The sequence below is a fragment of the Pleurodeles waltl genome, chromosome 9 (genome assembly GCF_031143425.1).
Source record: "Pleurodeles waltl isolate 20211129_DDA chromosome 9, aPleWal1.hap1.20221129, whole genome shotgun sequence".
NCBI classification, from domain to species: domain Eukaryota; kingdom Metazoa; phylum Chordata; class Amphibia; order Caudata; family Salamandridae; genus Pleurodeles; species Pleurodeles waltl.
Genome location: NC_090448.1, coordinates 64,373,765 through 64,401,726, shown reverse-complemented (window position 1 = coordinate 64,401,726; position 27,962 = coordinate 64,373,765). Strand labels below are relative to the sequence as shown.

General features: G+C 44.0%; 1 protein-coding gene across 1 annotated transcript in view; it reads right to left on the bottom strand.

Moving 5' to 3' along the window:
- The window catches only part of FGD5 (FYVE, RhoGEF and PH domain containing 5), a 397,552-nt gene that overhangs the window by 25,604 nt on the left and 343,986 nt on the right, over positions 1–27,962 (bottom strand). Inside the window, exons 15-20 of the mRNA XM_069206301.1 lie at positions 26,822–26,921; positions 22,201–22,338; positions 18,721–18,823; positions 17,182–17,318; positions 13,446–13,574; positions 6,421–6,575 (exon numbers count right to left, since the gene is read on the bottom strand). Of these exons, the coding sequence (XP_069062402.1) occupies positions 6,421–6,575; positions 13,446–13,574; positions 17,182–17,318; positions 18,721–18,823; positions 22,201–22,338; positions 26,822–26,921 (762 nt within the window). The remainder of the gene's footprint in view (positions 1–6,420; positions 6,576–13,445; positions 13,575–17,181; positions 17,319–18,720; positions 18,824–22,200; positions 22,339–26,821; positions 26,922–27,962) is intronic.

Here is a 27,962-nt window from a genome sequence, read left to right as displayed (position 1 = left end):
CTAAATTTGTGCTTGTTGTTTCCGGTGCCGAGCACCAGCACTTATTTTTTAGGGCCGGCGCTAATTTTTCTGCCTCAAGCATTTACTGTGAGCAAAAGAGACATATGGGAAAGACGGAGGAGGAGAGAAACGAATACGCGTCACAATGGTAGAAAGCAGAAAGCTGCAAGAGTGAGCTGAAAGGGCAGGGAGTGGCTTTAAATGGATTGAAGAGGCCCAAGATGGCTTCATGATTACGCTGCCTCAATATTCCATGTTCACACATTTAATTGCAGAAGCCGCGTGTTTAAGAGGAGGGCTTTGAGCACCGGCACCTTTTTATTTACAAATTAAGCACTGAGCCAAGCCTTCAATTTCCTAAGAAAGATAAAGATGGAAGAAACTGGACACAGACCAGTGGGAAGCGTGTTCCTGTATTTTTCAGGCTGGAAGATAAAAGAACTCCCAATTCTGTCATGGCGAACTCCAGGAATGGTTATCAGCCAGGCCCCGCTAGACCTTATAGGTCTTCCTGGAAAATTCTGGGATATTTTGTAGATGGTAGGGCCTTCTTTTAGTAGTGCTCTCTATGTTAAGGCCATAGCCTTGAGCAGCACCCTTTTATGAATGGGGAGCCAATGCAAAACTAGGTACATTTAGGACTGGACGAGATACTTTTTTCTGGGCAACATAAAGCTGCTGGATGGAGTATTTGGAAAGGCCCAAACAAGGGCTGCAATGGCGGGGGAGCGTCGCTCCCCTGGCCAAGATCCAGGAGATGAAAAATAAAACAATAGTAACACTGTTGTTTTATCTTTCACCTGCTGTCTCAGCCTGCAGTGCAGGGATGGACGGGTTTGAGTCACGGGAGGTGGGAGAGGGAAGGAGGAGAGAGTGCTCCTAAGTGCACATGTTTGTTTGGCCGGCCATCTTAGCCAGTCCGAGCCACTCAGACCAATCCTGATGATGCTTTCATGCTAGGTTTTGCATGAAAGCAACGCCAGGATTGCTGGCGAGCCTGTGCTGGTGTCCCAGTGAATGCTGGGACACCAACCATCAGGAGCAGAGGAGTGCGAGGTGGCAGGAGACGGTGGGAAAGGTAAGTGTTTTTTTTCCCCTCCCCATCTTCCCACCCCCCCTCCTCACCTTGACATCTGCGGTGGCTGCCGCTGGACCCAAGTATAATGAATTGGTAGAATCAAGTCCAAAAGTAATAGCATGAATTACAGTTTTCAGACTGGAAAAAAAAGCATGAAATCCAGGGTCTTTCCAAGCAACAGACAAAAAAAGGAAGCTGAGACAGGGAATTGAATCCCCAGATTTCTCATGGACTCCATATCAATGTGACTGGTGAATTTAGTTTGAAACCAGTGTGACTGGTAAACTTTGGGAAGATGCTCTCTGCTTTGGACCCACAACCTGGGGCCCATGCCCAAATAGGAAACCTGAGTTCAGAAGCTGCAGGACTAAAAGTGACTGATGTGATCTGTGAGAGAGTGGGAGGTCAGGTAGGTAGTGTGGGCAATGAGCAAGTGAGGTACATAACTAGGGGATTGGCTAATGGTAGGCTTCTGCTTTTGGAGGAATCCTGGCAGCCAATCGGCTGTCAGGTGGGAGGAAGAGTAGTTAGACCTGAGACTTCCATTGTTCGGTTAGAGTTTCCCAGGTAAGTTTTTTTGGAAGGTTCTTAATGTGAGACCACCATCATGCTTGCACCAGAGCAGGACCAGTCCTTACACTGACCTGTCTCAGAGACTGTCTCTTCTCCACAAGGTTCACATCTTCCCAGTGGATGAGAAATGCCCACAGAGAGGTGAGCAGAAAATGCATATTTCATTCAGTACTCTCTTGCCCTATATCTAATAAAAGAGGGCCCGGTGTAATGACCTGTTAAGCCCAACCTGTCACAGATTATCTGAGGTGGAATGTGGCTTTAATTCATGAAGATGAATACATTTACTAGCACTTCTCATTTATCAGTGTGTGGAGCTTACATTGTTTTGAAGGGGATGATTTGTTTTCCCAGAGCAAAAGAGTAGGGTGGAAGCACTGTGTGTTACATCTTACTGATACCATTACTAAATAGGCGGTCCAGGGCGCAGGAACCACGCCTAGAAATAAACTCATATTGTCTAGACCAGCTGTTCTTAACCTGTAGTCCGGGGACCCCTGGGGGTCCAAGACAGCTATTCAGGTGGTCCGCGACTACTTAGAAATGTAAATATTATTAACAGAATAATAAAGTGTACATAAATAGGGAAGCAATATGAAAACCTGAAAAATGTCAAACATTCTGTGAATGTGAAGGAATTTTAAATAGAAGAATAAAAATTAAGTTGGTGCCCTCGGATTGATTTGTGGGAGCAGTGCAGTGTAATAGGGATGAGAGGTGGCCTCAGTTGAATTTAGGAAGGCACAAGCCTTACCATTAAAATGTTGATTTTTTTGTGTTTGTGAGTAAAATAAAATGTTAACTAATTTGTGTATTTGGTGAATGCTTGTGTCTGTATATTTGTGTATTGTTTTGCAGTTCAAATCATTGAAATTGTGTAGGCCTGGGTCTCCTGCTGCCAGTAACGACTCAGTGGGGGTACCCGGATTCCAATAATTAGGTAGGGGAGGTCTCCAGATACCAGTAATGATTAAGTGGGAGTCTACAGAGGTCAAAAGGTTAAGAATCACTGGTCTAGGCACTATCCTCAATGAATAGAAAAGAGCTCCTGGTCACCTGCATCAGCCCAAGCTTACAGGGGAGTGCTATAGAATCTGAGACACCCAGCTTATAATACCCCATACGAAGGACCTGTCACAAATAAACACAAATAGTCATTGTTATCATCAATTTTAATATTACATATTGCATGGTTAGTGAGAGGCATTTAAAAGAACAAGTAAAATATATTTTCTTTTTTTAAACTAACATTAGAAGTAGTACTAATAAAAGAGAACCTGTATGAAAGAAAAAACAATGCAAGTCATTGAAGAACTGCAAATGAATTGGCATAAAGGCTACTTCGCAATTCTGCGGAATGAGGACCACCAGGGCAAGTCAACATGGATAACTCCCTAACACGTTTCTGATTGCATCCCAGGACATCACCAATGAAAAATCTAATAGCCTCATTGATGACTTATGATATCGCCAATAACTTGATTGACTTAATTACAGCACTATTACAGAAGAACCATCATACACTGAAATGCTTATGCTCAAAGAAGATAAAGAAGTATAAAATTCAGCCCTGCCAACTCACACGGTGCCACCATATGTACATGATATTGGCTCCCTTTACCCAGTCACCTAGTGGCAGGGAAAATAGCTGACAACCACTGCAAAGAGTGTTTTTCCTGCTCATTTTTCAAGGCTTTGAACAACCGATATCCATTACTGAGTGTGGAAACACCCAAGGACATTGGCACCAATTTCAGCAACTTTTTTTAGTTGGAGGAGGGGTTTGGTGTGCACGGGGTTGCCACCTTTTGAACAGAAGAGCCTGCAAAGGCGTGAACATTGTACTCAATACAACTATAAATAAATCTGATGTAATAATTTGTAACCTGACTTGCCTGTCGTTGTTTACTGTATTTATTATTAACCATTCGTCGTTAATGCAGCTCTAGATCACACTTAAATGTGCTTTCTATTTATATTTTCTGTTTAAAGTATGTATGAATCTATAATAGGGCTACAAGTATTGGCTTTTGGAGATTTTGCTTATTTTTGTACCAGCCGTTACAATAAAATACCAGTGGTGCCAGTAGAAAACCAGTCAGGTGGCAACCCAAGGTGTGCAGGAGGGGGCAAAAATGCCTCAGGTATGTCTCGGCTGAAAGTCCTGCCCCCACCTCACATGGTGAAATACGTAAGGCCACATGGTGAAAGACAAGTCTCAAAGTGTGCTTAAAATATAACAATCACAGCATGATGAAAGAAGCATTCTTAACTATGCCTTAATACATTTCTACAATTTTGGTAGAGTAAGGACAGTGCAGGGTTATCATGCCTGAAAGTTCATAAAGTATTTTGAAATGTGTAGAAGCAATTGAGTGGTGTGGGTCGTGGCTACTCATTCCACCCCTTGCCAGACGAGTGGGGCCACCCTCGTACAGTCATTTGTTCACAACATAGTTGATGAAATGGGAGACATGGTTTGAAAATGCAAGATGACTGCCAGAGCAAAATCCTTAGGTCTTGACAGCTAAACAGAATGCAGTTCAAATGTAGATGAACCAGTCAGCCAACCCAATAGCCATAACTGAAGATTTCATAGCAAAATTTGAATAAGAAAAGTACTTTTTGGAATTCCCTATAACTTCGCTGTTTTAGCAATTCTACTTGAAACTTTCCAAAGTTATATTAAGGTGGACAAATCATGTTTTGGAAAGTTCTGTGCAGATTTGTCAACTGAGACCAGATTTATAGGCTAATGGACTGAAATATAAATATCAAGTCTGAACAGTGTCTCTGTAATCTGTATCTATCTATATATCTGGCGTGATCTATTTTACAAGGTCATATGATTTCCCCACCAAAGAACAGCAGACAACTATTCTACAGCACAATTCACACATTGTTTGTAAATGATGCCCTGTAGCTAACAGATGGCATTTACCTCTCGTCTGCCTTCGTACTAGTAAGTGATTTTCTTTAGTGTGACTTCCCTCACTAACATTTAATTGGGCCATTTTGCTCCACCAGCATTCCAGTCCCCAAAACAAATAAAACACGGCAAAGTTCTAGTAGTACATTAGCACAGTTTTTTTAGTCTAGAAGTCCAGTCACAATACATTTAACACACAAAAACAAAATTATTTCTTTTTTATTTTGCAGTCAACCAACTAATCTACTTTTCTACACATTTCTGTCTCTTAAACAATAATTTATCTTGGCATATTAAACCATTTTATACTAAATACAAATGACTCAAATGGCATAAATACCAACTTACAATGCATTTTAATTATTGCAATCAACCGTATACACAAATTAATATATATGTATGTATGTAGATGTATGTATAGATGTAGATATATATAGTTTGAAAAGATGGAAGTAAAATAGTGAAACAGAAGTAAAAGTATTTACTGTACAAAGTATGGGGGTGCACTGAATCATTGTACGCACTGCTTCATTTCATCTGAATAATCCTTCACTAAACACAGATAGAGTTCCTCAAAAGGAGAAATCCTACAGAGGATTGCACTGTTCATAGCTACCTCAATCCCTGTCGACTCGGCATCGCCCTCCCCTCTGGTAAGCGCATCAGTGGTTCACGAGATCTGGGCGGAAGCGTGTTGGATGTGGTCAAGAAAAGTGGAAGAAAGGAAGATGAAAACAAGGAAAGTTGACAGAACGTGTGTGTCTACACAGTATCACATCAGGTTTTTATTACCTTTCTTCTAGAAGAAAAATCATATTAAATATCTTTTCATTTCATAAGATAATGTAATATGGTTTTTCTTGCATTAGATAAATGAGGTCACAAAGGCAGTTCTTTGTACTTGTGCTTCAAAATTCTGATAACCAACTTCAAAATGTTGCTTATCATCGCTTTGATAGTACAGGTCTGAATGAGAAATATCTTAGTTTTGTGTAGAGCAGTTCCTCAACACAGTCTCTTTTACACACTCTTCTAACTACACACTATCACAAAACAGATTTTACTCTACCCCCACAAGACTTTCAATGTGGCTTTTCAAGTTGTCTTTTTTAACAACTGTTCAGCTCTCTTGTATTTGCTGTCCCCCATTTCTGCTATTCCCCCATCTCTGCTCTTTGAGATTACTGGTGGGCACACCACTGCACTTAGTCAAATGCCTTTCCAAGTCTTTTTTGCTGGCTCACTCTACACATTTCATTCATTACTGTCTCGTCTCCCTTTTCTGATTCATAAAAATACTCAAGATTTCAAGAAACAGACAGAAGATCAATGAAGATGCACCACCATGCTCCATATCAAGGGCCTTTTAGTGAGGTATTCTCTAAGCATCCAAAGATACTGGAGAGTCTACTGGGACAGGTCTTCTTCGATGTCAATCAGAACTTTTTGGCTACATCTCAATTTTCTTCTTTCTAATCACTTAACACTAAGACACTTATTTGAAACCCATGACGTGTGTATGTCTTGTGGGTTTTAGAGATGAGAGTTGAAGAAGGAAAGGGGGAAAAAGAGACCAGGCAAAATATAAACAAGCGATGGGAAGCCATAAAGGATGAAGTTAAAAAAACTGATATATATTTGAAGACTATCAATGCACACCACCTGCTGGCATCTCATCGACAAGTCTATATGTTGTCAAAGTATAATCAGAAATAGAAACAATCACAATAACAAAAAGAGAAGTTGTTTTTTGGCTTCCATGTATCAAGGAGGTTTTGGATTATTTCACATGTTGCTTTTGCGGAAAGCAATAAATCAAAGAGCAAGTTTCTCTGTGTACCTCTCGGCTGAATTGTGATCCTCTGCCTTGAAGCTATAAAACAACGTCTCCTTGTGGTAGAGCTGGAAAACTGTCCCTGGGTCCGTCTTTCCTTCCCCCTTCTCAGATAAAACTATGAAACCCAGCAGAGGCAAGCTCTCCAGGGCTACTTTATCCTACAAGTACAGAAAAGAAAATGGGTTTAGATGAAAAAGGTTACTTTAGAAAATAAAATAAAATGACAAATTCTAATGCTCACATTTCTTCTTGGTTGGGTTCCTACTCTCTCATTCATGGGTTGTTTAGGGTAGGTATGGATAGCAGTGCTGTGTCAAAGTTAAAGGTCCCCTATTTCAAGAAATATAGGCCCTCATTACGACTTTGGCGGTCTTTTTTAAAGACTGCCGAAGCCGCGGTCGCCAACATACCGCCAGTGCTGGCGGTATGTTTGGCGCCCTATTATGACTTTTCCGCTGGGCCAGTGGACGGAAACAGCATTTTCTCCCGCTGACCCAGCAGAAAACTCTCCACAACGTTGAAACCGGCTTGTAATCGAGCCGGTGGCAATGTTGAGGTGCGTCAGGTGCAGCAGCACCCGCTGCACATTCCACTACCTGTAATTGGGGCAGTGGAATGTGCGATGGGGCTGTGCATGGGGGCCCCTGCAGTGCCCATTGCAAGTGCATGGGCACTACAGGGGCCCCCAGGGGCACCCGAGTCTCCTATACCGCCAGCCTTTCCATGGCGGTGTTTACCGCCATGGACTGGCTGGCGGATGGGGACTCGTAATGGGGACTCGTAATCCCCAGGGCAGCGGTGCTTGCAGCGCTGCCCTGGCAGATTACAACCGGATTACAACCGCCGGGACCGCCATGCTGCAGGCTGGCGGAAGCCTGGCGGTATCAGCGGTAATACTCTCGCGGCCCCGCCACGGACATAATGTGGCGGTAAGTACCGCCAGCCTGTTGGTGGTACTACCGCCACACTATTGCCTCCCGCCGGGGTCATAATGACCCCCATAGTGTCAAGGCCTTACGGTTTGACGGTATATCAGTAGCCGTGCCTAACATTCTGCATTTCCAGGTTGGGACAGGAAGTGCAAGGAGCTTACACTTGAAAGACACATGGAGAATATTCTTTCAGCTCCTCATTATCATAAATGCGCAGTCATGCTTGTAGAACCTGCTATCTTACCACATGGGTGGAACAGAAAATCAATTTTTGGCCACAGCTAAATTACCCGATGTCTTCCATGTGAAAGATTGAATGTCATGTCCCGAGTTCTGACACTTTATTTACATGCATTGTAAACATTTGTTGTCTTTTTGAGTTCCACTGAGTTTAGAATGGTATATTTGCACCAAGCTACATTCAACACCGGACCACGTAATATTGCCCTGGTGTGAAACTATTGCCCCATTCCAAGATAATTAGGTTGGAATGGTGCATAACATGGGGTGTCAGAGCAGTGCATATAAAAAGTTGGATATGCATTTTTTTAATAACATATTTTATTAGAGTTTACTGAGATAAAATGGTCTCTCAGGCCAAAGAATACAGGAAAAGTAATTCATATAAACCGATCAGAAACATTAACATAAAGCACCTCCCACCCCACCACCCAGCAGCCAACCCCATAAGTTTAAGTCTCTTTTTTCACACAAGTGTTAATATTGCAGACTGGTTCCAGAGTGATTCCCCTATAGTTCGCCCATCTCTGCCAGATTTTGGGATGTTTCTGGGGGAATCCCCTCGCCTGGTAAACTGCTATTTAAAGCCCCAGGCAATGGTCTAATCCCTGCTTCCATATTGTCAGGGAAGGGGCATGGTCTGCTTTTCATGCCTTAGCTATGTCTCTCGCTGCTAAAGTTATTTCCTGGGAATAGGAGTGTCTGTTTGTATCTGTTATCTCCAAGTCACCTGTAATATGTACAAGGATCAATCTCGGGTCAAGTGGAACAGTGCAGGAGTAAACCTTGCCGAGGCAGGAGGTCACTTCCCTCCAAAATTGGTCCAACACCGAACAACCCTGAACCGTGTGTAGAAACATGCCATCTTCCGTCCGGCAATGTAGACATAATGGGGAGCTCAACATCTCCATGCTCCATAGATAATGTCTCATGCAGTAGGCCCTATGGAAGTATTTGAGTTAGATAGGGCAGAGACAAGCCGATATGGCCATCTCCCACGGCGTACATAGAGCGTTAGACCAGTCGTCGACACCTAAAGTGTCAATATCCATCTACCATGAGCTTCTGAGGGCCGGGAATTTGTGAGTGCTGTGCAGTACCAAAGAGCAATACCTCTTGGTGATTTTGTGGGCCTTTAATTCTCATAAGAGGAGTTTGCCCTCCAGCAGGTTGAATTCTGGAAGTGATTTGAGAGGTCTAATGTAAGGAGTAATGGCATGTCGGAACTGTAACTAGCAATGGAATTGCCTACAGTGTAATTGATATTCATGCTGTAGTTCTTAAAAGAATTTCAGAACTGTGCTGCACATTTACTTCTCAAGGGTTGGGACAAGCACTTTTAAGTTTTATGTGTCCTGGTAGTGAAAAACCCCTACATTTATTTTTCACTATCGTGTGACTTACCTCTTTCCATATAATATGAGAACATTGAGTTTCCATATTGCATTTAATAAGTGGTAACTTTCAATTGGGAGCAGGTAGGAATGTTGAGATTGGTGTCTAAACAATTTTAATTTTGAACTCTCTTTAATGGTAAAGTCATATTTTAAGTCACAATTCTGAAAATGCCACTTTTAGAAAGTTGCCATTTTCTTGTCCTAACCATTTAGTGCCTGCAGCCTGTATTCTGAGTCACATGACTAGGTGTGGCTGACAGTTGTTTTTTTGTATTGCTCCCAGACAGTGAGACAAAGGGAAATCGGTGTTGGCCAAATGGGCCATCTCTGACTTGATGAGGGGGCGGAATTGCCACCTACCACATTTGCACATCACAAAGGCTCTGCCTGAGTACTTGCACAAAGTGTTTGACACTAATCTTTTGTGACCCCAGGCAAGCTGGGGCCAGTGGAGGGAGAAAAGAAATTCTAAGCGCCTCTGGGGGTGGAAGCCTCTAGAAACTTCTCCTACATAAAAGAGGGAAACCGGTATAAATACTGGACCCTCAGACCCAACTCTACAGTACACATCTGGACCTGTGGAAGACTCAGAAGAGTGCTGCTCTGAATGAAAGACTGCTACTCTGCTGCCCTGCTGCCTGAGTGAGAAGGATTGGACCTGCATCTTGGACCCAGGACCCAGAGAGACTCCAAGGGCTAGTTGGTTGGCCCCTGATCAGAGCCTCAGGGACAGGGAAAGCTGCAACCACCTTGAACCCAGCCCCTAGACTCTTCTTACTGTGAGTCTTACCCCCAAATGGTGCCACCCCAGTCCTGGAGCCTTTGGTACTGAAGGTCCTAGGCCAGCCCAATCTCTGGTCCAAGCAGAACGGACACAGTACAATACATCACCTCTCAGCCTTGCATCAGAACCACCACAGAACAATGCATCTCTGACACAGGACCCCACAGCTCCTCAAAACTGCCACTGTAGGAGCCATCCTCAACACAGAGCCACGCATCACAGCCCCGCAGCTCCTCGGAACTGCTGCTGAGTGACGCATCCTCGACGCAGGACCTCGCATCACAGACTTGCAGCTGCTCAGAACCGCTGCTGTGCAACACATCCTCACCGCAGGAGCTTGAAGCCGCCACTGCGTGACCCATTCTCGATGTGGGGCCTTGCAACGGTCCACAACCCAGATTTAAAATACTTTGTTCAGCTGGCCTCACCTGGTCCCTGTGCCCAGCCCACGCTCCATTATGGTCATCCTGAACCTGTGACTTTGTCATGGTCTGGGGCGACCAGATAACAACAGTTGGCTCTTTATGTTTCTAAGCACTTTTTCACTTAAATATTCAAAAGTACATATCTTTGGTTCTACTAATTGGATTTCTATTGTTTTGGTCTCAAATGTATTACAATTGACTCTATTTTTCTAAATTGGTGTGGGATGTTTTTTGTGTGGTGTTTTCACTTTAGTACTGTTTGAAGTGCTGAATAAATACTTTATACAGTACATTGCCTCTAGGTTAAACCTGATTGCTTTGTGCCAAGCTACTAGGGGGTTAAGCACAGGTTATTTTGGAGTTTGCCCCTACTAGGGGGTTAAGCACAGGTTATTTTGGAGGTTGGCCGTGTTTCACCCTCACAAGAATTGTGGCTGCTGCTTGAGTAGGGTTTCACCCCCCTCAACCAGTAACCCATTTTCCTACACAGTCACTCTCAATCACCTTGCACTTTTCTTACTTTGCATGAAACTGACAGTAAACTTCTTGCAAACACAAAGATAGGATGCTGAAATTAGGGCTTGGCAAAGTTGTGCGCTTTTGCTTCAGCAAACATCAGGTGTGTTTTTGTTAAAGTTTGCTTAGTTTGTAAATGTCATCAGTTTCATAAAATACTTGTCAACTTTACATGCAAGAGAATTTTTGTCATGGGGGCAAACGACAACATCAAGAAGTCTAAAAGTTGTGAACATCGCCCACATTCACAGGTGGAAATTGATTTATTCATCCACGCCATACAAATCCTCCGATTATTGGGCATGATGTCAGATTTCATTGAGCGTAACCACCACGCCAGAACAAGTTGAGCTGTTTAAACATCGGTGCACTTTAGCCAGTGGGATGCGACGAAGGCAGTGGTTTCAAGCTGAAAGTAAACACCTCTCAAGCTGCATACACCGTCTTGGGCATGTCTTCAGGCGCACTACTGCCTTTCTGTTTCTTGAGTTGCATGTGCTGATTAACGCAGCGCCCCCTTGTGTTGTATGCCCGCGCCATAAAAGTTATTTACATGCAAATTTTAACTCTGAACTTGCACACCTCGAATACTATTACTCGTTTGTTTTTATTCGGTGCTAAGTGCAGTACGTGGCGTTAGATGACTAAAGTTTTGAGGGGGACATTCGGCTCCCCCCCACCCCCCCCCGCCTAACCAAACTCTGTCAAAAGATACAATGGCCCTGATTCGCAAAGTTTGTTAGGTTAATTCAGCTTAGTTTAGGTTAGAGAGTATTTTGTAATGCCTGAAAGAGCCTTGTCTTCTTGGCGCTGATGGGTGTTTGGTTGTGTTTGTTTGCGCTTTTAGTTAGTGGTTTGCCGCAGTGGCGGACCTCGTGTGGCCTGGTGCCACGTCCACGTGTCCCCGATGTGTTGTTCATGTTTCCCTGTCCCAGAGCCGGTGTTAATCTCTGCTTGCCTCGGTGTTTGTGGCCCTGTCTCCCTGTTCGAGTTTTACTGCCCTAGTGTCAATCTGTCCTTTCCTCAGGGTCCACGTCTCCCTGTCACGTTACATCTGCCCACGTTTCCCCGTCCTATGGCTCGTGTCTCCATGTCCTAGTGTTGGTGTTTCTCTGTCCCATTCTCTGTGCTTTTGTCACCTGACCTTCGTCTCCATCTTCTTACTCTATGTCCCAGTGGCCACGTGTCACAGGCCCAGTGTCCGTGACTCTCCTTATCCCAATGCCTGTGTTTCTAGTGTTTGAGTCTCTGTGTCCCCCTCTCCTAGACTTCCTCTCTGAGCCTTCCTGTTCCAGTGCTTGTATCCGTGGCTTCCTTTCGCAGACAGTGTGCGTGAAGCCATTATTCTCACTTTCGAGGTACGTTGGAGATATGTGGAGATATGTGTCATGTCATGCAACCATCAGTGGCCAATTAAGAGAGTGAAAAATGTCTATCCTTATAGTTAAAGCAGAGACACAGCGCTCATTGGACAGGACCATGTTTGGGCCTTATCGCTTTGGTCACCAATGATCAAAGAACCAAGGCTACAGAAGACTATCAAAGCACCCCACGAAAGCTGAGCCTGACCACTCCCTGGTCTTTAGGAAGCTCCATGAAGCAGATGTCCAGACAATCCTTGGCCTGACCTTGAACCCCATTGGATTCAGAACAGCTGATGGTGAATGTGTCTTCATTAACGGCTCAGACACCCCATCTTGGCCCCACGCACACGAAGTCAGGCACATATAGCAAAGGTAAGTCGAACGTCAGAAAACAAAACACAAGACAGATAACCACAGATGATACCCCAATGGAAGTAATCGACAGATGGAGCGCGCCTCTCCGGCCAATGCGTAGCGTGCAGCAGTTGAAGAAGGCTGGGCCGATGAGGACATGCCTCGCTCCTGAACTGAGTTCTACATGCCTCTGTTCTGTTAGACCAGCTCTGTTCCTGCCTTCTATTAAACCCTTTCCTCTCGTCTTCACACAGTCTAGGTGCCCAAAAGGAGCTTAGATGATTGTGGCCACCTCAGCCTAATCAAACAAAACCTATTCAAAGTTCTTAGACTTCGAGATTACTAGCCATTGACCTGAAGTTCTTTAAAACCAAGCACACTGAATTAGTTAGAAGAAATATGCCAGCTCTATACAAAGCATGGCAAACAAATAAAAAACATATAACTGAGCTGTTAGAGGGGTCATTTTCTTAGCATCTTTTCACAGAGGTAGATGCTGTACACCAGCAGTAATGCCATATACCACAATTTCCTCCCAATTCCATCACTACAAGAAAGCCCCCTCCATAGCTTGTGAATGCATATTATCTCTAAACTTCCTGTAGTGTTTCTGGAGACGGATACAATAAGCAGACAGGACCATGGAAGTGCAAAGATTATGGACAATGCGATTAAAAATGTGCCCTTTGCTGCTTCCTGCGGTGGCACCGTAAATTGTCTGCATTTTCAGCCCTGCTCATTGGACAGCTCCAAGGCATAGTGAACCTGCTGCAGAGGTCAGTGTGAAATCTACAGGCCAGAGGTCTGCATCCCAGAGGGTCAGTCCTAGCTCTTATCCATCCAAAGTCGGTTCACTGACTGACTATCAGTGACTTGAGTAATAAAGTCAGCTGTTACAAGTGAATATAGAAACAGGAGTGACACCTTGCGAAATGAGTTGTGTATAGCGAGTTATTATTTAGGTTCAGACATTCCGGATGTGACGCAGCGCTGACCTCAGAGTGTGCAACACGCACCTCGCTTGCCGTGTAGGTATAGAGGACTTTGCCTTTGATGACGAACCAGAGTTTCTTCCAATGCCTCTTGCCCCTTTTACACCTGTGCAGGTAACCTCTGATCGCAGAGCCTTCTCCAGAAGCAGCTGCCTGAAAGGAGAGATGAGACTGGGTTACAACTGATGTCACTTCCGGAGTGACCAGACAGTGCATGCGCCCTTCGAGAAAGTCTACTATATGTCATATCACTTCAATCGCTGCTCTCTTTGGTAGAGGCGGCTGAGCCGTTGAAAGCTTGAGCCAGATGCTTAGCCCTGGTTCAGCTTGAGGCCTTCTTGCAATCTTGAGCCCAAAATGAGCCAAGCTTTCAGGGAAAGCCATGTGGCTTAGTGGTTACGAATGGCCACCATGTAACCTGGGGAACCAAGTTTGAATCCCAGGTTCAAATCCTGGTCTCAGCTCTGCATCCTGTAAATCTGGCAAATCTACCTGTGTCATAAAAAAAATATTTAAAATAGTCTGTGTGTGTTGTGAGGCGCTCACAAGTTTATGGGCAAGGTTGGAGCTTTGTGAAACTGCCAAAAATAAAATGTGTAGTCTGCTTGTTACCAACGCACTAATCTTGTCTTACAACAGTTAAAAACAAAGCATTATCTTTTGAAAAAACTGAGATACCCACATAAATTCTGAATTGCACAGCGTGAAAGTGGTAAATATGGGATCAGTCCTAGCTTTCATAACTCGCTACATTGCATATGGAATTAATTGAAATCAATGTAATTATTTTTTAATAATAATTATTGTTAAATTAATTTTTAAATTCAAAATAGATTGCCAAAAAAATGTTAAAATTAAATAATAAGTATGTTTTATTTTTAGCTACTTAAACTTTACATTATATTTATTTGTAGGTGTAACTGTTGTAAATAATTTATTTCAATGTAACATTTTTTTCCTAAGGGTTTTAATTGTCTACCTCCATTATTTTCTATGGGCGGGTGTTGCAGTACCAGTGTTTGTCCCTGTGTGGTGCTGGAATGCTGCTGTTTTTTTTAGTAATAACAACCTCAGATTTTGCGAATAAGCTAAAAGCAGTACACTTGCTCAAAAGTGTAAGCCACTGGGATAGAGCATTGAGAGACTGTGCAGGCTGGCTCGGAGCCTGCCTCAAGCATTTGATGCCTCTTGGATGATTCTTTTCATTGTTGTCTGTACGATAAAGCCACCCCCAGGCTTGGAATCAGCTCTGAATCAAAAGTCTGAGATGAATTCTGGACACTTATTCTTACCTTCATGATGAAATTACCCACACCATCAACATCAGACAGAAGCATGCGGAAATTCTTTCATGGATGACATGCTGATGTTTCTCACTTTGCCCTGCCCTGGTGGCGCAGCTGAGGGAGAAAAGGGTCCGACCCTAAGCTCTGAATAGCAAGTAAGAGGCAGTTCTATAACTTTTGGTTGGACAGCACATAGGGGATACCACTCTCTGTCCAATATTCCTTTTTGGAGTGGAACAATGGACAAAATAGACCACTCTTGTCCCATCCTCCTGTTTGCTGCTGAGGGGATACGGGTGGGACAATGGATAGGAGATAATCTCCCTTGTGCCATCCTCCTGTTTGCTGATGAGTCGATATGGGCGGGACCACTGATGGGAGACACCACTCCCTTGTCCCAGACGCCTGTTTGCTGCTGAGGGGATATGGGTGGGACAATGGATAGGAGACACCACTCTCTTGTCCCATACGCCTGTTTGCTGATGAGTGGATATAGGTGGGACAATGGATGGGAGACACCACTCCTTTGTCCCATTCTCCTGTTTGCTGCTGAGGGGATATGTGCGGGACAACTGATAGGAGACACCACTCCCTTGTCCCATACGCCTGGTTGCTGATGAGGGGATACGGGTGGGACAATGGATATGAGATACCACTCCTTCGCACTATCCTCATGTTTGCTACTGAGGGGATATGGGTGAGACAATGGATAGGAGACACCACTCCCTTGTCCCATATGCCTGTTTGCTGATGAGGGGATACCGATGGGACAATGGATATGAGCTACCTCTCCTTTGTCCCATCCTTCTGTTTGCTGCTGAGGGGATATGGGTGGGACAATGGATAGGAGACACCACTCCCTTTTGCCATCTTCCTGTTTGCTGCTGAAGGGATACGGGTGGGACAACAGAGAGGAGATGCTACACCCTGGGCCCATCTTCCTGTTTGCAGCTGAGGGTACATGGTTGTGATGGTGGATAGGAGATACCACACGCTTGTGCCTTCCATCCTTGTTGTAACTACTTTTAATTTCTTCCCATTGCACTGCCTTTCTGAATTCTGGGTCAGGGTTTGCAAAGGGAAGCCCTAATTGACCCCTGGCGACGTCTAATAGACATCTCTGCCATGCCTGGCATGTTTGAAAACTATTATTTTCTAACTATCTAGATCACTTTGACATCCATACTAGAGGCATTCAAGATTCCCCACCAGCCATGTCTATCTACTGAGTAGTCATGTTTACAGGACAGAAAGACTAGCCAGTGAGGTGGTGATGAAATCTAGCTGGGAAAGTAGTTTAGAGAAGCTAATACTTTCCATCTCACAAATACTCAACCATCAACATTTGTGACATCTGTCACTAAACAAATGGGAAAATCCTAAAACCCTAACTGAACTGTGAGTGGATTACAATCAGTAATACAGTGGTAAAAGACTCCCTGTAACAAATTACTCTGCGGCCCTTCTCCTTCCCAATAAGATACTCTGAGTTCCAAATGAAGTCTTCGCTGGTCATCACAATTTGTGTATGTACATTAGAAACAGAGACTACAAAAAAGGCAGAAAGGTGAAATTACCACTTCATGACAGACTGTAATATGATGTGTTTTATGTGTTTACTTTGTCTATCTTGTCCCGCAACTTGTTATGCCAATAGAGCATCTTGTATTGTAGTGTGCTACCTAGTGCAACCACAATGCTCCACACCCTTCTTCACAAAGCAAACCTTGGATTATGCTGATATAAGGAAAAACACTCCAGATAGGATTGTTTAATATTTTTATGTGCAGAGACTCCGCAGTCGTAAATATACTACTCGTAAACTACCTTTGTGAGTAGCAAACAATCATGATGAATCAACCCTTCAATTTTGACTGGGTATTCATGAACATGGTAACTAAAATGTTTGTGTTGCTCTACTTAAATCACGTTTTTGTTGTGTGCCAACATTCCTATTGAAGTAGGGCACATTTTGCTACTTGTAGGGGTAATATGGGTCGGTATGGGTGTAAGTTTAATTTCTTGAAATTTCACATTGACTATTTTTGCAAACTTTTCACCTGTTGGGGACTAGTTCATGCAGAAGATGTCTTAAGAGACATGTTCTGTTTGAACCACTTTTCTGCTGTATCTTGCAAGAGATTTTAAGTGAAGTGGGCAATGGTGTAATAAAAGTCACAGAAGATACCAATAAATTGTATTTTGCGCAAAAGGGGTGATTTTTCATAATTTTGCAAAATGCAACAAAGTTCTCATGAAATTTCACAAATTGTTCCATAACAATTACACAGTTTTGCTTACCACTAAATATGGCACCCTCCCATATTGGTGATGCCACAGGTAACCAAGTTGTTCTAGAACTATGAACCAGATTCACTGGGGCAGTAGCAGCAAGGCCATTCAGCAGAGGGTAACACAGTGCGTCAGTTGTGTGTACATGAAGCCATATATTTGCTACAGTCAGCTCCACTTACCTCCTTGAGAGCCGAAGGGATTTTCTTCTGCCTCTTGAACGATGAGGGGTGAATATTTTGGAACATGGAGGAGAAGGCAGTGCCTGCAAACCTGGAGGGAGGCGTTTGTGGGAAACTCACCACCATCACTGGCATTTCTGCAAAATGAGAGCAAAAGAGTTCAAGAAAGTGAAAGTCAATACATTTCTCCTAAATTCTCTTTGTATCACAGTACTAGAAAGGATATGCTATGCACTAAATAACCAAGATGTTATTATCTGTGGTTTACAATAGAAACACCAGTCTCTCAGAAGCAATGGCAGAATGGGCTGAATGCAAAGTGCCTGCCACAGACCCCAGTGAGCAGTGCAGATCCTTTGGCTCAAATGACATGTAATTTGATCAAATGATTAAAATAACAACTAATGAGAAAGTCAACAGAGAGAAAGTGAGATAAGTGTGAAAAGGGGAAGCAGAAAGACTACAAAGTAACCAAAAACAGAGGTTTAGTAGAGAGACAGGACAGGCAGTAAGGTTGGCTGGCCTAAAGGTGAGCCTAGGGCAGGCATCTTCAACCCATTCTGTAATACGAGGGACTTATGTTCAATGGAAATCATACTGAGTTACTCATATTATTAGTGGTGTAATAGTGATCACATCAGCCAAGATTGCATTAGGTCCCACGTTATGCAAGATTACCAGCAGTGATCACAGGCAGAGTGGCCATCAGTAAAGTGGAAAAAAGACTTTGTCAGCTTGCAGTCCCTTTACATGGGCAATACATAACCATGGCTGCAGTGCTCCTAGTATCAAGGTAATAATATTAGTAATATAACAAGTGCCACGTGATTTATCACTCAAATATCAGCTTTAAATATATTTTGGAAATGTTATCATTTTTCTTCAAACATCATCTTATGAGTTCTGAAAATATACACATCGTAATCTCGTCTTGGCTCACGTTTGAGTTTTGGTATGCATATATAAATTTAGCCAGGCCAAAGCCTCTAATTTAGTAGGCTAGGAGAACTACTTGCATGTATCTGGAGAGCTACCAGTAGCTCATGAGCTACTCGCTGGATAAGCCTAACCTAGGGCATAAAATAGTGCACATGGAGGCCCCCATGCGGGAATACGGAGGGAAATATATAAGGAGAAGATTAAAACATGAGATAGGCAGAAGAGGAAGATGTGCAAAGAAGAAGAAATAGTGGTAATGAGAGGTACACCTTTTATTTTGACATGAAAAGGAAGAACCAAATATATATTTAAACCAAATAATTAGAACCAGATTTAATTTCTATTCAAATGATCTCTTTAGAACCATTTAATTCGAACCAGATGTAATTGTCTAAACTTAATTCAGACTAGTCATCTAGATCCATCTTCCACATTTCCTTTCATACTGCAGAGCAAATATACATCATCATTGCCACGAGGACTGTAAGCACTTTATATGGCTATATATACAACTGCAAAACAACGCAATGCAAAATTCTATTATGAAACCTGCAAATAGAGTTTATTCTGGTACAGGTTCTGTACAAGCAGACCAATCACCTCTTTTCTTGAGCTCGGCGTAGCAGGCATCGCAAACCTTGGCTGGGCGGTCCCTCAGGTACCGCAGTGGATATTTCTTTTTTGAACAATTCCGGCAAACAATCTGCATGGAAACAGAATAGTAATAAGCCCAAACAAGCTCAAGCAAGCTCACTTCCTGCCCATTTCGTCCCCTTCAACTGTCCCCAGTTATATCCAGCCCTGTCTTGCTGATCAGTAGCTTTTTTTTAACGTTTTAGACTCCACACTCCTCTGTAATCAGGTGTTTGGGTCGGTCACTCCACTAAAAGGACTGTACTCTTATATCTCATGTGTACATGTCACTGCAGGCACTCTTCTACTGTCCATCAGCTACCTCTGGTTTAACCCTAGAGACCTCTGTTTTCTTCTGATCTCACTTTCCTACCTTGGCATCTCGAGCCTGCTTCTCTCTGGTGTTTCATTCAACCTTTTCAGCTCTACTACCCCTCACGGTCTAACTGATGGTCCTTTGTCCCCACTGTAGCCCTAAACGAGTCTGTCTCCACTCGAACTCTAATCCTTTTATCTGCTTTCCTAAATGTACTCACTGTCCATCTCCTCTGACCTCTGACTTTTCCTCCCATGTGTCCTCTTAGACTCTAACAGATGCCTTGGTCACCACTCTCACCACTCCGGCTCTATCTGAATCTCCCTTTATATCCATTCTAGCTCCAGATCCCTTGAAATCGACTATCTGGTCCTCCGTTATCTCCTCCTACCTCTAAATGATCCTCCCTCTAGAAAGGGATTAGGGATTCCTTTACTCTCTACTCTTTCCCTGTTTCCCTTAACAAATATTCACTACACTTATATAACACACTCTACCATTTTTCTAGTCTCTTGACATTGATAACAGGTGTTAATTATTACCCAACTCAGGTCTTAATTATTACCCAACTCAATGGTACTCATTTTATTGATCTCAGAAGGATGTAAGGCTGAGTGCAGAGGTCAGGATTGGAATCTGTGAACTTCAAATTACACACCTATCTCTACAATGGATGCATCACTCTACTGAGCTCTTACCAAACATTTGCAGTCTAGGTATAACCTCACTCTCCTATATGTCCTTTCTGGCCCTAACTGATGCTCCTTCATCTCCACACTACCTCGGACTGACCCTCATTCATCTTCACCATAGCCATGACTGATCCTCATTCTTCTGCAGTGTAGCTCTGACTGATCCTCATTCACCTCCACCCTAGCCATGAATGATCCTCATTCATCTCTACCCTAGCAATGAATGATCCTCATTCATCTCCGCCCTAGCCATGATTGATCCTCATTCATCTCCGCCCTAGCCATGATTGATCCTCATTCATCTCCGCCCTAGCCATGAATGATCCTCATTCATCTCCACCCTAGCTCTTTCTGGCCCCTCATTCACCTCCACCCTAGCCATGATTGATCCTCATTCATCTCCACCCTAGCCATGATAGATCCTGATTCGTCTTTACTCTAGCCATGATTGATCCTCATTCATTTCCATCCTAGCCATGACTGATCCTCATTTATCTCCACCCTTGGTCTGACTAGCTCTCATTCACCTCCACTCTGCTTCTAACTGATCCTCATTCAGCATCACCCTAGACATCACTGATCCTCATTCATCTCCATGCTAGCCATGACCGATACCCATTCATCTCATGCCTAACTCTGACTGGCCCTTATTCACCTCCGCCCTAGCTCTGAGTGATCATCATTCAACTCCACCCTATCCGTGACCGATCCTCATTCATCTCCACCCTAGCTCCGAATGGCCCTCAATCACCCCCACCCTACTCCTAACTGGTCCTCATTCATCATCACCCTGGCTGTGGCTGATCCTTGGTTTAGCTTCACCTAGATCTGACCGGTCCTCATTCACACCCATCTTCACTGTGACAAAGCTTCATTCATCTTCACCCTAGCCATGACTGATCCTCCTTAATTTGTCACCCTACCTCTGACTGATCCACCTTAATTATGGCTGATCCTCATTCGTGCCTCCCTTAGCCCTGACTGATCCTCAGTCAGCTCTACCGTAGTTATGACCGATCTTAAAAGTACAGGAAATCGTCCAAAGGAAAGAATACCTTACTCTCATATTTAGTTTTCTTTTCCTATAGCACTTCCCAGTGCTTCGTTTTTGGTGTTACTGGTGCGTTAAATTAGATTTCACTTTTTGTCGTTGACAGCTACAGGACATCAGGGAACGAATTTAAATAAATTAAACATTCAAAGCATCAAGGAACTTATTTTTAATGTTTTTGCAAACGTAGAAGACAAAAATAAATCAATACTGTGGCTCTCAGTTGCAAAGATGCTTTATAAAACTATGCTTCGTCTCCTGGCATTAAGAGATACATTTGCACCGGTGGGTGACTGAGATCTGATCTTCCCGATAAGTACTCAACAGATTTTCTATGTGTGCCACTGTTTTCAACTGTTTTAAAATACCGAAGCTGCATTTAGTAAGGGGAGGCTCCTCCCCACCACTGCCAGCAGCGGCAACTGCAAACCTTTTCCCAAAAAACAATAATAAACTGTGTTTATTATCTTTTTTTTTAGAAAAGGGCAGGTCCTCGGGGTGACGAGCAGTGAGGGGGTGCACAGAACTCCCCCTCAAAGTGCATGTGTGTTTAGCCAGCCTTCTCGGGCCGGCCAAACAGACATGTGCAGTAGGCTCTCTCCAGCCCAGCAACACTGTTGCCGGGCTGGAGAAAACCTGCCCAGGCTCCCAGTCTGCCTGGGAGCGTCCTGGCTGGGTGCTCCAAGCCAATCATGATGCTGGGCAGGCTGGAAGGCTGTGTCTGTAGAGGAGCGGGAGGAGTGGATGGAGCGGCGGCGGTGGAGGTATGTGTTTTTTTTTATTTTATTTTTTTAATTTAACCCCCCCACGCCGCCCGCCCCTTTTGCATGCTGCGAGTTGCAACTGCATTTAGCAGCCTTTCTGTAAACATTTGATCCAAACTATTTTATTTCTATGATTAAACACTCAATTGATACTCAGAGTCTTTAGTTACAAGTGTTATGGAAAGCACTTGGTAACACCTAACAATATCTTCGGACCACTGAGACATACAGGATGAGATTAGGGGTAAAACAAGCCGAGAACAGAATAAGAGCAGCTCTGTGAGTCCAGTTGACTGTGACGTGAGCCCCAATCCGACATCCTTTCATCACAGGCTTAAAGCAAAATATTCAATAAGATGCACTTCTCACCATATGCTTTCATGCCTACACTATAGCAACAACATGCGGTGCACCATCAAAAATTAATGCATAAATGAATAAATAAACAAATAATAAATAAATAAATAATTAAATAATTAACACTAGAGGTGTGTACCTCCTGTTTGGAGGTGTCGGGGACAGTCCCAGGAAGTAATAAAACTTGCAGCAGACAGTAACACTTATGCAACCCTACTTCCTGCAGGACTTGCATGCTGCTGCAGCTAGAGGGCGCATGAAGCTCACCTTCCCACACGCATGGCAGTGATTACGCCTGAAGGTCAGTGTGAAGTCAGCACTGCAGTTCATGCACATCATGACGTGAGACATGGGCACCAGGGATGGAGGCTTTTCACCAAGGCAGATTCCTAGTCTCTCGCGGACCTGGAAGAGAGGAAATGCTGTTGCATTACATTGCTTCACCATGAGGGCCTTTGCTGGCGAGTGTGCAGGCTTGTGCCATTTGCGTATCTAAGAAGAGGTTTCTATAAGTGCGTCATGCTAGAAGGTAGCCTTAGATCCCAACATGCCCAGGGATTTAATGTGCATCGTAACAGAGAATCAGGCATTCCTTTTGCATGAAAGAAGATGGACCAGAACCAACACAAAGAGGACAGTGGACAAATGGGGTAAAGAAAAACAGAGGGCCTATTCACAAACGTTTACTCGTGCACATTTACTCTGGTGTAAATCTATTACTTAACCAAGAAGTAACTTTACACTTTTTGCTAGTCACTATTTCTGAGTGTAAAGTTACTCCTTCGTGCAGGCTCAGTAGAGCAACGAAATTTGAACCCTCCCTGCAAAATACATGGAGGGGCCCCACACTCTGTGCCTAGTCAGGAGCACTTATCCAGGGGCCCGCTTCCCGTGCACAGTGCTGGAGGGACCCCCTGGAGCTCAGGGGTTACCGCATCACAGGGGATGCGGGGGCTATTGTTACGCTACTGTGCAGACTTAGGGACTCATCACGAGTTCGGTAATTGATCCCCCCGAACTACAATAGGGCGATGGGGAGGTTGCCATCAAGCCGGAAGCCTTATCACCGATGTATTATGATGTTTCTGCCGGGCTGACCAGCGGCAACGTCGTATTATGATATTACTGCCGGTCTGACCGGTGGAAAAAGTGTGGAGGCATTGGAGGGAGCCGAGGCCAATCACGTCACACACACACCCTCGGAATGCGCACTGTCTGCCATAGCAGACAGTGCGTATTCCGAGGGTGCTGTCATGGGGACCCCTGCACTGCCCACGACCATGTCGTGGACAGTGCAGGGGCTCCCTTGTGGTCCCAACTCTGCCTTTCTGCCAGCCTTTTCATGGCGGGGACCCCACCATGAAAAAGGCTGGTGGAAAGGAAAGTTGTGATCAGCACGGTGGTGCCAAACTCAGCATCGTCCTGGCTGACCACGACTTTCACAACCGCCAACCCGCTGGGATCCCTGATCCTGGCGGTGGCAGCGGTCTCCTGGCGGTCCAACTGTCAGGATAGCAACTGCGGGTTTGTCGGTCTTAGGACCGCCAAACTCGTAATCAAGCCCTTAATGTCTCCAACCCCTTGTGGAGCCTCTTACACCAGAATTTAAGAGTGTGAAGTTACAGCTCGTAACTTTTTACGTATAAGTGGAGACCCTGCGACCGTTGCCATATCTCCGAATGGAAAAGCTTTGAGAAACTTCTTCAAAATTCTTAACATTTATTAATCTTTGAAAAACTGTTTAATATACAATATTAGTGTGAATAGTTTTAAATATTTATTTTAAATCAATAGCTGAAAAATATGTTACAGAACATTAACTTAAATGTGTATTAAATATTTAATTGACTGAAATATATTTGTTGTAAATAATATTTCTTAAAGAATCATTTTTTAAAATATTCTACTTGAAGTAACATTTTTATTTTTTATTTATTAAGGGGCATATTTATACTCCGTTTGCGCTGGAATTGCGTCTTTTTTTTTACGCAATTCTGACGCAAAACTAACTCCATATTTATACTTTGGCGTTAGACGCGTCTAGCGCCAAAGTCCATGGAGTTAGCGTCATTTTTTAGCGTGGACACCTACTTTGCGTTAATTATATGCAAGGTAGGCGTTCCCGTCTAAAAAATTGACTCCGAGGCATGTGCGTCGGATTTATACTCCCGCGCAAAATTCACACCCGGGAGTGGGCGGGTCAAAAAAAATGACGTACGGCTGCTTTTGCGCCGTTTTTTAGCGCCTGCAAAAGGCAGGCGTTAAGGGACCTGTGGGCTCTGAAGGAGCCCAGAGGTGCCCTCCCATGCCCCCAGGGACACCCCCTGTCACCCTTGCCCACCCCAGGAGGACACCCAAGGCTGGAGGGACCCATCCCAGGGACATTAAGGTAAGTTCAGGTAAGTGTTTTTTTTATTTTTTTTGTGGCATAGGGGGGCCTGATTTGTGCCCCCTACATGCCACTATGCCCAATGACCATGCCCAGGGGACAGAAGTCCCCTGGGCATGGTCATTGGGCAAGGAGGCATGACTCCTGTCTTTGCTAAGACAGGAGTCATTTCTATGGGGGTTGGGAGTGAAACAAAAATGGCGCAAATCGGGTTGAGGCGAAAAAATTGCCTCAACCTGACTTGCCCCATTTCTTGACGCCCAAGCCCCATATCCCCCTACGCCGGTGCTGCCTGGTGTACGTCGTTTTTTTTAACGCACACCAGACGGCGCCGGCGGCTAACACCGGCTAACGTCATTCAATAAATACGTCGCCCGCATGGCGCTTCAGAATGGCGTTAGCCGGCGCTAATTTTTTTGACGCAAAACTGCGTTAGCGCAGTTTTGCATCAAAAAGTATAAATATGGGCCTAAATTTATTAAAAGGTATGTATAGAAAAGTCGAAATCATATTATTTTTCCATTATTATTTGGCTCACGTGCTTTGGTAGTGTTCTCTCCCTCTTAAGCCTCTCCTCCTATGCCCTCCATGCGCTGCTTTTACCCTTCCGTCCCAGTGCTTCTGCTTCACCCCTCACTCCAACACCTTTTTTTATTTGCCGATCAAGGAAGTATCTGCCATCTTTGATTTGCAAATAAAAAATTAAAGCACGTGGCACCTGCGTAATTCTGCTGAAGCGCACATTCCTTCTGCTGCATGTGCATGTCAGTGAAATGGCACAAACACCGTAGTGGCTTTTTTAGTTTTTATTTTGATAATGCTGTACAGTGTCACAACTCCATACAGAACCACCAAAATCAATTGCAAAGCCAATAGGTCCCAAAGGCAAGACGAATTGGCTATTCCAATGGTTGTTGGGTGTCATACCTTTAGAAATGTAAGTTGTGAATTGTAATTGGCTTGCTCTTTTGTGGGTCGATGTTTGTATTTGCAAATTCCTGCCCTAAATCCCCCCTGATTACCCTTTCTTCAACACCCCCTGCCAAATTAAAGTGCAAGTATACCCCTTTTTCAGCCACCCCATCATCCCTCCCATGTTAACAAGTAAAATATAGATCATCATGTGCAGGAGTCTCTGCACATGTGGCAAAAAAAGACCACCACACAGAAAAGAGAGGAGAGATGGGGGGGTGGTCTCCGCATGTAGGCTACTGAAGATCATTTTGTAGTACATGAATAGGCCTATTGTAATACTGCTTCACCTGCTACAAAATGCAGTTCGTGAATAGGACATATGTCTTTTATTTGCAAGTAGCAAATTAAATGAAAGCACCAGTAGACACAATGACATGCAATGCAAAACTGTTATACAGGCCCAAAAACCAATGAACACAAGTGCCAGCTGGCATAAGGGACAAGGGGGTAAAAAATGTGATCCAATGTTCACAAGTGCCAATATGCACAACGAAGCAATGAATACAGGAATGCAATGAAAACAAGAGCCAACAAGCACAATAAGCAATAAACACAAGTGGGATTTTACTGAAGGGCAACTGAACTAAAGGGACAATGAAAACATGATTCTCCATACGCTAATACTGATGCATACCTTGATATGGGAAGAAATAAAAGACTCAGCTGTATTATAGACAGTGGTGGGTGTAACCCGTGTAATTCAGTTTAGTGTAATCATGCAGAATTACCTAAAAATTCATTGAGATTACGCCTGAAATACGCAAGAAGAGTTATTTTGCATTTAGCACTATTTTATAGAGCAAAAATGCCTCCTTGTGTCCAAAATGGACGCAAGGGTGCATTTTGTGCTAAGGAGTACCTCTAAATGCAACAGAACCCAAATAGTGAGCACAAACAGCTGCTCATGCTCACTAAATGTGCACTTGGGGGAGTGTTTTCCTCCAATTTACTACTGACTTTTAACTTTAACGCCAGATTAATTGGAGTAATTTTGGTAATTCCACACTACACATTGACTCGGAATTACCGAAATTACTTCCATTACTCTGGCATAATTGAATTTCTCCTAGGCCTAGTTATAGACACAACAGCCAACTAATACCAAAACACAATAGCAAATGGGCAAACGTACTTTTCTACTGAACATGGACCTTGGAATTACCAGTAGATGAACCTAAATTCTTTTCAGCACGTATTGCTTAGTTTGTGCCCAGCTTTTTAGGGTGTCAATTGAATGTACGACCTCTAAGTAGAAGGTTTAATTTGACAATCTCCCCATTCAAGTTCTGCGAGACAAACAACCCTACTGGATGATAAAGTCATTGGGACAGCACAGGCCCTTTGTATCTTTACTCTCTCTTGTACAAGTATACTCCTAGTAGCCCCTTACGCTTTGCACGCACTCAGACACATAAAGACTTACACACACACACATAGACACACACACAGACTGTCCCCAACACAGACCCACACGCACTGACACAGACACACACAAAGACACGTTTACACACGCACACAACCTACCTCCATGCTGTTGTGATAGCTGGCTGGACTGTGTGCTTTGTAGTAGTCCTGGATAGTCCTGTTGATGCAGTTGTACCACTCATCCCGTTCAGAGCAGGAGCTGCCGAGGAAATCACAGCGTGAATCGATGACATGAGAAACAACAGAGCATCTTCAGTGTTGGGGCTCAAAGGGTGAGATGCAATAGACAGAAGACCAGAAGTGGGAAGCGTGTCAGTGTGAATGGGGTATGGCTGACTGATGGAGCAAAATAAAGTGTAACAGCCTTGTAAGGTCCCGGTGTATGAGAACATTGAGGGTGCAGAGACTGATGGAGCAACAGGACTGACCATGAATTGTAAATTGATAGTGTGAGTGTAAATGGGGGAAGGGCAAGCAAGGATTGATGGAGCTATATAAGAACTGATGAAGGAATGTATATTTCCTGCGTTGGTGGGTATGTGGGGAGCAAGGATTGATGGAGCGGCATAAGAACAGACCAAGGAATGTATACTCCCGGCATTGGGTATGCAAGGAGCAAGGACTGATGGAGTAACAGAAGAACTGATGAAGGAATGTATATTTGAGCATTGGTGGGTATGCGGGGACCAAAGGATGATGGAGGTAGCAAAATGGTGATGAGGAATGAGATTATTCAAGTGTGATGAACATGGGGTAGTAAAGATTGCTGAAAATAGGGAAGTGGTGATCCATACTGACATTGTCACAGCATGGGTAGGCATCTGAGGAGCACAAGCTGATTGACCTACTAAAGGGGCGAACTAGTGTGACATTATCCAAGTGAAGGTCAGCCTGTAGGAAGGAGGAACTGATGGAGGTAAGGAAGGGGTGAATCAAAATAGGATTGCCATGGTGTGGTGACGCAGAATGGGAGTGATCGAGGGCAGGGCACTTGTGGAAAGAGGGATTGATGGAGTCAGGGAAGGAATGAGTGGGAAAGGGGTTGTTCCAGCTTGGTTGGTCAAGGGGATAGGAAGAACTAATGAGTCAGAGTGGGTCTACCCAGAATTGCATAGTCACAGGGTGATTGGGCCAGGAGGTAGGAGTGATCAATGATCTGGAGAACGTAGCGCCAAAAATGTTTTGTGTGCCTAATGGGATGGGAGATGGACTTGTCTACAGGGAAGTCAGGCTGATGCCA